General features: G+C 51.4%; 1 protein-coding gene across 2 annotated transcripts in view; it reads right to left on the minus strand.

Moving 5' to 3' along the window:
- LOC143368733 (uncharacterized) overlaps positions 1 to 13829 on the minus strand; it is a 26759-nt gene continuing 12930 nt past the window's right edge. The window contains exons 4-13 of one of the 2 annotated variants that reach the window (XM_076811762.1): positions 13626 to 13718; positions 10599 to 10784; positions 10387 to 10515; positions 10107 to 10314; positions 9738 to 9962; positions 9312 to 9639; positions 8948 to 9195; positions 8682 to 8858; positions 8334 to 8588; positions 1 to 8241 (exon numbers count right to left, since the gene is read on the minus strand). In XM_076811762.1, coding sequence (XP_076667877.1) covers positions 7926 to 8241; positions 8334 to 8588; positions 8682 to 8858; positions 8948 to 9195; positions 9312 to 9639; positions 9738 to 9962; positions 10107 to 10314; positions 10387 to 10515; positions 10599 to 10784; positions 13626 to 13718 — 2165 coding nt within the window. In that variant the 3' untranslated portion in view covers positions 1 to 7925. Of the gene's footprint in view, positions 8242 to 8333; positions 8589 to 8681; positions 8859 to 8947; positions 9196 to 9311; positions 9640 to 9728; positions 9963 to 10106; positions 10315 to 10386; positions 10516 to 10598; positions 10785 to 13625; positions 13719 to 13829 lie in introns of both variants that reach the window. The other variant, XM_076811761.1, reaches the window with a different exon arrangement.

Here is a 13829-nt window from a genome sequence, read left to right on the forward strand (position 1 = left end):
TTATAAGTAAAACATATTAATCATATGCAAATATAAATGGTTTTACATGGTAGAACTACCAAATAAACGGTACAATATGAGGATGACCGTTGCGCGAAAAAGCGAGTAAACATTCATTGCACCAGCCGGCGTTCATGCACTTGAGAGGCGCTTGAAATCCGACATGTTTCCGATTAGAAGGAAGAAGGCACGCGGAGTAGAACGTGAATCTACGCTCGCGTAAAAGTTCCACGGGTATGGAAGTTATTAATCCCGCGTGCTCGACGAAATTCAGATGGCGCTCTCGAGGGAGCGGTTTTATTTTCGACAGAACGCAATTAGCATTCATAAACGAAAATGTATTGAAAAGAGTATGCTTTGATTCTACGTCTTTAAACAAGTACCGAGAATTTGGACGATTGCAAAGTGGTTTGGTCTATCGCCGAGAAACGCGGCAGCGTGGTGGATGCTCTGTGACTAAAAAGCTCGCGAATTTCGAAACAAGACACCTGAAAGAAATTCAATCGCGCCGAATTCGTCAAAGAAACGATCGCAAGTGCATGAAGACGGGTCGGCAGATAATTAAAAAATTTCATCATCCTTTGTAGTGACGTGCACATTTTACTGCGTGTGCACGCTCAATCACAATATACGTATGCTCGTGTACGTGTCCTCGTGTGCCTGTGTACGTGTGAATTTTGTGTGTGTGTGTGTGTGTATGTGTGTGCCTGCACATATATAGATATATAGGTACATACATAGATCGTTCTAAGATCGCGCATGCTTCGGCGCATACATCTATATATATGCACCGTAATATATGATTTCTTTTTTTTTTCATCTTTTCTTTATTCTCGTACTTACGACGATAATAGTATATTTTTACATGCAAAAACAAAAAGTTTTATCACAGTGGGACAGCATACACTCGTTAATATCGTGTTATCGATAACTTCTGCCTTCTTCGACACCCTGTCCCCCCTCCCTCCCCTACCCATCCCACCCTTACCCCACATTCAAGCTCTCCTCGATCCTCGAATAACCCCCCCTCCCCCTCACCCGCGATCACACACTCTCAAGTACGACTCCTCCACTGAACGTTAATTAATGATCCGTGATTATATCGCCTTGCGGCAACCGCAAACGTCCAAAAGCTTTTTCCATTCGCACCACAGACGCGCCCCGATGTCCGTCGATACATTCGCGACTCGCACGATCCGAATATAGAAAACCAAAGAAGAAGACAAAAAAAAAGAAGTCTGGCAAGGATCCAAATGGACGTACACGAATCTGTCGGCCGTCGAACACGATTTCAAGACGGTTCCGCGCGGAACGCCAGCCACCCCCTTTCTGCCCGTTGTTCCCCGAATGGGCGAGATCGCCTTGAAACCGTGTTCTCGCGTACGAGACAGCCCCGGCTGGGCTCTCCGAAAGATATCTCTCGTAACCTGCTCTCGCTCCGATGGTTTGGGAAGCAGAGCTGGACAGTATTTTCGGCGAAGTCGAAAGAGCGATGCCGTTGAATGTTGAACGGCCTTGGTCCTTCGAGCGGAACGCCAATGGGGCCGCGTTCGCGGGGAGGATGTTTCATTAACTTATGTTAATGCAAGTAGAACGTTAGCTTCGGTCCAGCTCGGTCTGAATACCAAAGTTCGAACGATTAAATCGCACCAATTCCGGTGAAAATACTGCCCAATTCTGCTGCCCTCGAATACCAGAAAGAGAAACTTGCTCCGCGGTAAGTTGCACAATTCAGCGATGCACCCGCAATGGTAAACTGCAAAGAGTATTATGCTAGTTTCTGATTCCGCGTGTATCTCGCTCTCTTCCATTCTCTCCCGTGCACACGTGCCTCTTTCGTCAGCAGACACACGCACACGCTCTCTCTCTCTCTCTCTCTCTCTCTCTCATTCTCTCATTCTCTCATTCTTTCATTCTCTCTCGTCTCGTCGACATTTCTCATTCTGGCCGTTTTCGTGGCTAAGAGGCGTCAAGAGAAATTCCTTTACGATTAGATTATGCCTAGGGTAACAATATATTGGTCTACGGCGCCTCTGCTTTCTCACCTCTAATGCTCTATCACCTATTGGCGTCTACTTAAATCGCTTAGCATTGACAAAAAAAAAAGAGGAATCGATCCATGTTTCATCGGTTTCACAATAAGGACGTATCGTAACGCTTAACATTACTTCTGTCGCTCCTCTGCGCGCAACAGTTTCCGTTAAGTTAAATATTTCATAGTAACGCTGGAGACCTGAGTTTTGCCCCTTCTAGCTAAACCGCCGAGATATTGCTGCCAATATTATATAAAAAGTGGTTAATGTCCGGCTACGATCCGCGCGCCGTATGTTCGTTTTTACCGTAAAACTGTCCGAGAAGTGGCTTGATCGAGATCGACAGCCCTCCTCCGATTGAGATCGAGCCCCGTCCGAGAAGGGGACATTCAGCACTGAGGATTTCCTTATGATCGCTACAATGTGTTTCGGGTGCCTCAAGAAAGTCGCTATTATTACAATTGGAATAGACGGTTACGATAGTGTTTATCGATACAATTTGATTATCCATGTTTCACGCAAAATTCTTGTTGCAAGGCTCCCCCCTTCGCGGCGAGCTTACCGAAATATCTTACTAGATCAATCTTGCCCTTATCACTCTTTTTCTCCGCCCGCGAGACACCGCGGCGTCGATCGCTTTGACGTATCGACGTGTCGCGCCGTACAAATCTCCACCCCTCTCCTCTCGACTCTCTCTGCCACACTCTTCCATTCTTCTCCCCTCGTTCTCTTTCATTTCTCTCGCACTCTGCACCCCCTCTGACTTGTACAAAAGCTAAGGCAACGTTTACGCGTCTTTCTTTCCCTCTCCCTACAATTCTCCCGTTCGCAGGATCTTGGATGGCGAATCTAACGTCACGAAGAGACGTTCGTCGATCGATTCTCGTCCTTCCCCGTCGATCTCGTCGCCGAGCACCCGTCTAATCGCGGGAAGCCCTGAATCTCGTCGAATCAGCTGGCACGTGCAGACCTTCCTTCCGTTCGTTCCCGTTCGCGGAGAACGCCCATCTCGCTGACGATTCGACGACACCCAGTCCTCGGCACACTCGCGCGAACTTAATGGAGAAAGTCGAGCACGCGGTGTACCAAACAGCATTGCGAAATTTAGCGTCGCGAGAGCTGTTAAATCTCATTATCGCGAAAGATGACGCTCCGTTGGACCGGTCCTGCCGAGAAGTCCACGTTCGTAACACCGAAATATCATTCGCACCCATTTCTTCGTTTTCTCTCTCTCTCTCTCTCTCTCTCTCTCTCTCTCTCTTTTTTTGTACAAAACAGTTCACCACCAGCTCGAATATATATACACCGTGATGTGACACGTTTATTATCCAGCAAGACCGTTGCACGATTCCTTTATTATGCCATAAAACCTCACCGGGGACTGCGTCCCCTTTCCTCGAAAAATACAAAAGAAAGAAGGTACCCCGCGAGAGGTCTATCCAAGGACCTCAACGGGGCATGGTCGATCGTCGTCGAGACTGTGCGTGGAACAGTCGACCTCGGATCGTAAATGGCCATTCGGCCTCGAATGGCTCGTCACTGAAGCGAATCAGGTCCAACGACGCTCGAAATTCGGCCGCTCGATCCGCCCACGTCCTTCAAAATTCTCGCGCCACCGCGAAGGGTCCTCGCAACTTCCACTCCATCCTGGACACCCTGTACGCGCCGCGATCGCAGTACTGACGCGCTAGTTGGACATGGTTCGCCCCAGAGTGTCGCTTCGCTTCGCCCCCCGCCGGGACATCTCGCGATGCCCCCCCGCCCTTACGACTAACTACCGGTTATCTTATCGCCGGACGCGCGAGCGTGCACAAGCCGGGAGAAGGGACTACCGAAGGGACCCAGGAATACTTTCCGAGAGTGGTCGCGTTAAATTTGAAACGATTCCAGGATGCTTTCGGCATCGACGATTGCGCAGCAACGCGCGATTGCGTTCCAATCGAGCGATGCCAAACCAAGTTTCGCCTGCTCTCAAAAATAGAAGCGGCTTCTGCGGTTAGCCGCGCTTATTATCGGGCCGTCGGACACGCTCGTTACAAAAGATTTAGAGTCGACCTATAGCAAAGTGAACCCGTAAACTGGGGTAGACGAGTTGCCTCGTCGCTCGGGGACGTCGCAGCGTTAGGCAAGCAGCGAGTTAGCTCGTCGCGGAATTCCAATGATCCCACTCGTACAAAGGGGAGTAAATACAGCGGTAGAACGTGAACGGAACCGGTCGGTGCCTGCCTTTAATCATCTTTTAAATACACAGGGAGGTGGGCGACCGTTTCTGGGCATCGAATGACCCAGTCGACGGGTTAATTTGCCAAAATTTCGCCAGCAGAACGATCTTCGGACGCGTGTGCACGCGCGCACCTCCGCATTGGATGCGATCGAGCGCGTGAAGCCTGCCGGTCGCGTTCCACGATCGTGTGTCTCGATTGGGAACGCGAGCAGCAAGGTTCGCGCCTCCGATCGGCGCATCAGGATGTTAAGATATAGTATATATGTATACAACATACGCACGTATATATTATAAATAATCAATTAAAGGTTTGCTTTCAAAGTAAGTAAAAATATATAGATATATATATATATTTTTTATATATACGTTTATATATATTTTTTCGTTTTCCTCCCGCTTTCTCCCCGTACTCTCGCGGTCATATATTTTCTCGCCACAGAATGCATCATTTCCCTTCTTCGTTCTACCTCTAGTGTTGTCTGTGGTGTCGTGTTCACTTGTTCGTCGCGTTCGTGTGTGTCCACGTTTCCCGTGTATCTTGTGTACGTGTGCATGTGTATGTATCGCGTTACTCTTCCTCCCGTCGAGAGAGAGCTACGAGAGGGTGTCGCGAGAGACTCGCGGACGATCGAGATCTGTTTGCCACCCGAGGGCCAAGAAGTGTCTGTAATTCCATCAGAATGTCTACGATATCGCCGAGGGTTCGTCGACGTATCAATCCCCAACATTCCTCCGAAGCCTCCACTCGATTTGCCAGCGAGCCTGCCGCGCACCCTTCAACTCGCCACCCCTGAAGCCCACCGTAACGCGTAAAAATCGCACTCCCGTCGTCGAGTCGCCCGTCTCCGCTGGCGTCGCGTGATCACTCGCGCCGAGTCATTGCCTTCCTCGCCACACTAACGATAATATCTGTAATTACAATGGCGTAGTCGATACGAACTTCCAGCGACGTCGATTCGAACGTGGCTCCTTTGTGATCCTACAATAGCGCCCGTCAGTGTCCGCGCAGCGACGCGAAGTCCTGATTAATCGGGAGCCACGCTCGGATCAAGAGGGAATTGGAAGCGATGCGAGATCGGTCGCTGGGTGGCGAGGCATCGACTCGGCGCGAACGAAGCTCGACAGCTTCGGTAACAGGGGCGCCGAAGAGACGGGCGCCGCGGCGGCACGGCTCAAACAACGATCGAATACTGCACCGGCACGCGATCGGACGATCACGAAATATAGAAGCCTATCGGCGCCAGGGCACTTTAATATTTCTTTCGTATAAAAAAACCTAAGCTACCTAAGTCTACGTAATTCGAAGCCTTTTTAGGATGAGCAACGAGCCTTTCCCTCCGTATCAATCGTACTTCTCCTCCCCTCGATGCACCTCTATCGTCGTCCCTACGCCGTCCTATGTACTGCACGAACGAACAAGAAAAGTATAGCAACAATTACGTTAAAGAGAATCCCGCCGCCGCGGCTCTTCGCCCTTCTCGAGGCCCTTCCTCACTTCGTCCAGTCGATCGGCTAGCGTCCATTTCTTCTGACTACGGTGGCGGGAATCGCGAGGAGCCTGCAGCCGCCGAAAGAATCTCCGTTTCCGTCCGAGCCGCCGGTAGCCGAAAACGTGTCTCCCTCTGCTTTTGTGGAACGTCCTCGGTACACTTTTGCGATTACGGACCGCAATGTAATGCGCAAAATTTCCCGAGGGCCGCCCCAATGCCCGACGGCCACCGAAATTCTTTCGACTGCGGCAGTGGCCCGGCGGTCGCCGCCACCTTTGAGATCATTCGAGAGCAGCGTGAGTTGTGATCCATAAAGTGAGAAAACTTGCCCTCCACCCGAGATCGACGTCGCCCACATAGGCTGTCTCGAAACGCGTGGCACGAGCCGAACAGATGGTTCCTATGAAAAAGATCGCATCGAAATTGTGGAACGCAGCTTTCGTCCGAGTCTAAACTTCGCGGATCCCTCCGAGGATCTGCATCGTGCTCATATCCAAAGTACATAAAGCCAAGTGCGTATCCCTCGGGAAACGAAAAGATTCTGTTCCACACTTTCGATCTCTTTTTTCGATAGGGGACCCGTCCTTGAAAGGTAGCGCGAGTTTCGTGACAGTATCGCGTGTTTACGTCGCCTGAGGGAAGGTCGAGGGTAGAAGCGCGATCGGAAGGGTGAAGAGCGCGACGAGCGTGGAGATTCCGACGCGTCGTATAAAAAAGAAACTGTACCGATCGATTGAACACAAGAAAGCTACGAACGATAAAATCGCGAACGGCTGTTGCGCATACGGGTCGTACTGTATTCTGTCGCCGACAACCGACGCGTGTCACCCCGACTGTACACGCGTTTCCGTAATGAATGAACAGAAGGAGAATCTCTATCCGAAACGTAGAAGAGGGAAGCGAATATCGTAAAAAGCGTTTGAAAAACAATAGACACGATTAATATATATCTCCCTCGTCGGCAATCCGAAATCACAGACAATACGTGTTCGCATCTCCCGAGAAATGAATCTCCGCCCTAGTAACACACATTTTCTGGCACAGCACTTGAAATCTATAACGTATAAAAAAGCTCCCCCGCGCACCTCCGTGGGAAAAAATTTCGTTGTGTGACGAGTCGTCTTGCGAAATTGCGGGGCCGGGCACGTTTATATAATCGAGCGATCGAACGGAACCTACGGTTAGTTTGAAAGATCGGATAGATCGTCGAGCCGTCGCCGTCTCCGGTTCACGGGCGCAGATGCTGCGTAGAATCCATTGTAAAGTCGTTACAAAAAACGTTCCCGTGCGCATCCGAGAGGCCCGCCCATTGCGATGTATCTAATATATTATATTATATATTCTAATATCACTGTTCGAAGATCTTACTTCGTCGATCACAATCGCGACGTAAACGGTGCCCGCGCGTGGCCGCGCGTTACAAAAACGGAGGTCTGGAAAATATTCACAAAAAAATATCGAAGAAGTCAGAAGTACAGCGGTCTAGAAGAATGTCCCGTCTCTGTCGTTTCCATCCCGCCCGTTGCCTAGGGGAACGGACGCTCGTCCCTCGTGTTAGTCGTTACGTTAGTATTAAGTTTCCTCGAAAGTTACAACTACCCTGATTGCCAATCCAAGTTGCGAGTAGTTTGAGCGACGTCAGACTTACGTTCTGCTCTCTCTTGTATTCCTTTCTCTCCCCAACCCCCTCCCCCGATTTCCCTTCTTCTGCTTCTTCTTCTTTCAAATTGCCTGTAAGACTAGATATATGCCTCTGTTATTCTGACGTATCCGATCGAATGTAAAGTGCACTCGGAAATATACCGCGACATTTTCCGACATTCAAACGATTCTCCCTAACGAGAATAAACTGACAGCAACTCACTAAAAAAATCATTTCATTTTCTTCCTATCTCTCTCTCTCTCTCCCTTTCACTCTTTCTCTCTCTCTCTCTCTTTCTCTCTCTCTCTCTCTCTTTTATGGTCACACACGCGCCGATGTTTCGAGTTGATCATCGACAAGACCCATAAGGCCTGTAGACCCTGAGAGACTAATTGAAAAATCTACGCCACGTTTCATTGGTCCTGCCGACCGAAGCAATTGTTACCGCGCCACGGTAACGTACGTACGCACCGTGATCGCCGTGCCACTATAGTATCTGAAGATTACTACCGCTACCGCTACCAACGCGGTAATCCTCACAAACTATAACAACAAACGTCGTCGACGCCGGCGTACTTCGTTAAGGAAGCTTCACTGAACTGCAGCTGGTTCTGCGTGTGCTGTTGCATCTGCAGCTGCATCTGTTGCGCCTGCAGCTGCGACAGCGCCGCGGGTGACGCGAAAGCCGGATAAGCCAGGGTGGTGTTCAGGCTCTCGTTGTGTTCTTCCAGGGAGTTCTGAGCGTAGTGTAACACCAGGTCTTTCAGACTCTTGTGAATGTTGTACGGTTCAGCGAATCCGAAGCCGCGCTCCGTACCGTATATTATGCAATGATTCACCGTGCCGTTACACCTGCAACAGAGGCAGAGAAGTCGTTTTAATCCACTCATCGCTAGCAGCTTGAGGATCAACTGCGAAAAGCCAGAGCACGAGGGTGCACGTACATTATCGAGAGCGCGTACTGGCCAGTCCTCGACGTCCTCACGAGGAAGGTGCCGTCTGGCCGCTCGGCAAGAGTGCGGTCGGCGTCCGAACGGGAGCACTCGAGGTGAAGCCACGTCTTCTCGTCGGAATGAACCTCAAGGTCGACTTCCTGAAGATCACTGTAAATCACATCGCCTAGCACGGGATTCGACAGCGAATGATTCAACACCAGCTGGTTTATTTTGTGCTGCTTCATTCCGTTCTTCTTTAGCCATCTGTACAACAATGCAAGCCGACGCGCTCGCGATCAGAGTCCTAAATGGAATAACATACACTTAGGAGAAGCAGCCGCTTGTTATAATACGCACAGCGAATGCTTGTCCCTCTGCCGCACGAGCTGGAGAAGTTCCGGTTTCAACTTGTGCATTTCTCGTTCGAGAGTCCTGTTGTACGCGATCTGCTCCTTCAAGCTGCGATCCAACTGCTCTTTGCTGTCTTCCAGTGACTTCAATCGCCGCTTCAACAGCTCGGCGTTATCGGTTAAGCTGCAAACACGATTATCGTGACAAGCTGCGGCCTCAGATTATTGATCGATTAAAGCTATTTAGAGAATGAAAAATAGCGAAACACTTACGTCGATATCTCGTGCGGCTGAGCTTCTTTCTGGAACTTTTCTTGCAACTTGGCTTGATCCTCAAACATCTTTATAGCCTCCGCGAATGCTTCCAACGCCTGCCGCTTCAGCTGCACCTCGAACGACGTCTTGTTGTACAATTCCGACAGGTCCTTGTATTCTGTAAACGCGTGGTTAATCTCTTTGTCGAGCTCAACGTACTTCTGGGCAACGTTCGCCATGTCGGTTGTACTGGCAATCTCATCGTCCTGTACAGCGAGAACAAGAAAGTAAGAAAGTCATTGAGAATGACGCGCGACGAATGCCAAAATATTTTGAAGAGAGGTTAATTGTGAATAGCGAGCGAAACTATGAAGAGAGTCACCTGTTGGAAGCGAGACACCGGATACAACAGTTTAATATCCAGCGTGGAATTATACTGCGCCAGGGAGCAATTCCTGTAGTGCTCCACCAGATCGATAACCGAATGAAAGTCATACGGCTCCGAGAAGCCGTATTTGCCGTTCCGTTGACAAATCTTGATAAGCTTGTTGGTCCCGCCCTTACGCAACGTCAGCGTGTACTCCCCGCCCTTCGAAGATGCGTCGCGGACCAAAAAAGTGCCGTCGGGGGTATCGATCATCTTTTCGTTCACTTCGTCCCTGGTGATGTCTCCCCAATACCATTCCGCCTCCTGCAGCGTGCGCGGCCTGCCCAACAGACGAATGTGACAGGTACTCCAGCCAAAGATACACCCCCTCTCCAATTACACTGGACACTCGAAAGAAAATAGTCTCCCTACCTGTGCTGTTGCTGTTGCTGTTCCTTCTTCTCCGTGCACGACGAAGATCGATCGATGGAGCCGTCCTCCTCGAGAACGGGGAACGGATCTAACACTGGGAACTGCGGCCTGGACACCTTCCTCGGGGGCAGCTGCGGCGGGCTAGCGAACTGCGGCAGCCTCTCGTTCCAAACGCCGTGGAGCAACAGCATCTCCATTATTCGTATATGCGCCTCGATGTTGTGCACGATTTGTCTGAGGAGGACGCAGAGGTGCATTATAAAAGGAACGACGCCTGAAGGCCGTCACGCATTTTGGCGAAGCGCGGGGAATCGAAGAAATTAATAATCATGTCATCGGTGGTTTATAAAAGGATCGCGTCGCTTCCTGCACACTCACATGATCCGCTCCCAAGGTGGCCTAAGGAAAATGTGACACATGACCTGGGTGAGAAGGGTGGGTGGCTCCATGTAGCCTCTTCCGTGCTGTAGCTGGCAGATCCGACAGAAATGGGCCATCAAGTGAAAGAGAGTGCTGCGATGATGGTCCGGAAGTTCGACCACCAGCTGTCCTAATCGCGCCGCGCACTGCTCGTCGTTCCTCACGTCTGTACGAAGAGAACGAGATGTTAGCCCGGTCCACTCAAGCGATTTCACTTCACCGCTGACGGTATACGTACTCGACGCTTCTATGAACCTGTCGTAAAACTGTACGGGGATGACGGGGTCCGGCAACTCCCGCAGGAACCTCTTCAGGACGCTCGCGATGCATTGGGGGGTGTACGGGGTGAGGTCGACCTTGCAAGGATCTGAAAGTCCCAAGAACGATGTACATAAACGAGGGCTTGTTGCGTTAAAAGAGAAGCCACCTACAAGATAGAGATCGCTTTACCTTCGTTCAGCTTCTGCCCCAGTTCCAGCGTCTGCTCGTTGCGAGGGCTACTGTGGTAGACTTTGTACAGATCCAACGTGCTGTCGGCGAACGCCTTCTCCTCCAAGGCGCGGGTGCACCGCTCCACCAAGATCGGGGCCCCCCGTGACGAAATGTCGAATTGCGAGCAGAGCCCGAGACCGAATACTGCAAGGGACAAACAGATCTCTTCGCTCACTGCTCAACCGGCACGCGACACGACTGGCGATAAGAAAATGCAGGGAGGAAGAGAGAGAGAGAGAGAGAGAAAAGAAGGTTGCTCTCCACCGTTTCGTCCCGCGAGGAGCTCGCGAGCCTGCCAACAGGCGTTTGAAAAATTGCACGGCCATAACTTCGTGGCACCGTACAATCGTATCCCGACGAGTTTGTGCACAGGGAAAAAGAAACAGAGCTGCGTAGATATACCTTTCACTGTTCTATTTATCGCCACGACCTCTAACAGTTTAAAGAATCCGCCGCTTCTTTCGAGCAGCCGAGGCGAGCGCGCGTGAGAATTTTTCGACGGGCCACTCGTTAATAAAACTTTCATTTGTTCGCGGTCTCGCGCAATCTCCCACTCGTCCCCGCACCGCCCCCTCGAGCGAACGCGACGGGGTGACGTGTCGACGGAGGAAACGAACGAGGTGGAAACGCGGCGCGCGGTGAAACAGGTGCATGCGAAACACGGGAGCATCCGCGTGTCGTTGACCCGCGCGCGACCGTGGAAATAATCGCGGGGCGAAATTAATTGGCTGTGTAAATTAACGTTCGCCCAGGGATCGAGGCGAGGGGGGGGTGTTGTCCCGGAGGGCATCTGCAAGAGATTCGTCGGTTTTTATGGACATGCCCGGGAAGAAAAAAATGCCTGACATCTCGCAGACACATTCCAGACGCTCTCGACGAGAGACGAGCGACGTAAAATCGTAAAGAACGTTCCCCCTGGCGGAGCACAAGAGGGAACAACGCGCCGAGGGAATGCCTCTTCCACAGACGCGGCTCCTTTTCTTTTTTCTTCTCCAGCGGAGCTTCGACGAAAATAAGCCGGGCCCTCGATGACACTTTGCGCAATTGCGTAACGCCGGCCATCCGGAGGACTTAGTGTCAGCTTGGATGATCATCGACGCTCCCTTTCCAGGAAGGGATCGAATTCTACTATTAAAGTCTCGCGTACTTTCGATATTACAGGGGACTTATCTGGTTCAGTTGGACGAGTTTTTACCGGTGGCTGGTCGCGATTATCATCCCCCTTTTCCCGGGGTAAGCTCACTTGCTCCTGACAACCGTAGGATCATCGTTTCCCTTCGTATCAATCGCATCGTGTCCCAGCGCACGACGTGCAATCTCGTTACCTCAGCTCATTTCTGCGCAAGAAAGGTTATCGCCAGTGCCCGCGTCGTTATTATAGTGCTCCAGCGTGTTTTTCACGATCCACCAACCCCCTGCACTCGAGCCTCGCGCGAAAATACACAGGAGTCGCGGAGCGATCGTATTTTCGAGCGAGCTTGAGTCGAAACGACTTGTCGTGAATACCGCATACGCCACTTGTACAATCAAAGGCGTGTACTCATGCATTATAAGAAGGAGAACCGAGAAATGAGAGTGAGAGAGAAAGAGATGAGGAGCGGGAGGCACGGCGGGAGGGAGAAAAAGAAGGTGAGGGCGGAGGTGGAAAAGGGGGAGAAGCTGCGGTCGAAGGGGGAAAGGAGAAAGAAATTTATTTTTACGGCCGCGACAGCGACGTCTTGTTTCTTCATGACCGTATCTTCTGCTGGCTCGAGGCTAAGGGGGACGGAACAAAAAGTTCGAATTAAAACACGCGGCACCGACGATACCGTATGCACATGAGCTTAACGCGGCGTCGCATCGCCCGATGGAGGTCAGCGCGGAAACTCGATATTCGTCACAGTTCTTCCACTGATCGGAGGAATCGACTGCTCCGCTATCTTGACGACCGATGGTGGCTGAAACGGAAGACCGAACGGGACGCCGTAGAGCCCGAAACGAGGCCGTTCCAATTTTACGACTACTACGTGGATAAATGTTTTCACTGCCGCGGCGAACGGCCACGGCGGCTTCCGCACCATCGACCAACAGAGTCTCTTAAGATTCTAACGAAACAGCTGCACTTCTATATTCCGTGCGAACGAATTTCATAAGCAACGAGACAGCTCGGAAGCCACGTCCCTGACCATTGGCGCCGTGTCCGCGATTCTACTCGCGCGAGCGTGCTCCGTGCGCGTTGCGCCGTCGTCATCGACGCGAGCGCGAACTTAATGAAACTTGTCGCGAGGCCCGAGCACGGAATGCTATCGTCGATGGACGGATCCACCGGTCCGTCCAGGAACTGCGTGGCCCTTTTCAACCAGTCACTGATGGAACTTTCGACCCCGGGGGTAGCTAGGAAGGTGGGGTTGTCGCGAGTTGAAACGCGAGTCGCTGGAGAATCTCGTTTCCACGTGCGAGATCACCTCGTGACACGGTTTCGTCGATCACAGCTGTGTCTGCTCGGCGGATGACGGTTCCGAGAGTAGACACGGTATTTCTCGGAAAACCGTCTACCTTCGCGTGCAAACACGCACCGTGTTTATGGCCTGCAGGCGTCTCGCTCCAACGAACATCCTTCCCGTTCGAGGGCCAAGAAAAACGAAAACGGAACGGCGAAATAACGTTTCTCCTTCCCCTCTCTCTGTCCCTGTGACAGAGCAGGCGACGGAACCAGCGATTTCAATCGAAAGACACGCATGAATATTTAGTTATTCAGATATTACAGCGACAAGTAATGCGCCACGCATCGAACGTGTCCTTGCCTGCAAGCTTCATAACCGAGAACGATTGCGAAGCAGTTCCAAGCGCCGAGGAACACGTTTCTGATGCAATCGCGGGGCACAGTCGGCTAAAAGACATCTGACTTTTTAAATTGTTTCCGCGTTCGGCCCGTGAGCGTAACGATGAGGCGGATTGATGGGAGTACCGCGTCGCGTAACGCTGCGCTTCGAGTCCCTGGCCTACCTGGTGTAAATCTGTGGTCGCCGTCCTCCGAATCGGCGCAGTTCGAGGGTAGACCCGTCGCCGAGCACGTCCTGTGCGCTACCAGGCAGCAATCTAACGGGAAACAATGGGAAAGCAGACTGAAACTCGGCCGCTTGCAATTTCGTTTACGTTATCGCAAGACAGCGTTCGAAGCTTAGGGAAAGAGCATCTCGTCGTGCGCGG

The sequence above is a fragment of the Andrena cerasifolii genome, chromosome 5 (assembly GCF_050908995.1).
Source record: "Andrena cerasifolii isolate SP2316 chromosome 5, iyAndCera1_principal, whole genome shotgun sequence".
Lineage (NCBI taxonomy): Eukaryota > Metazoa > Arthropoda > Insecta > Hymenoptera > Andrenidae > Andrena > Andrena cerasifolii.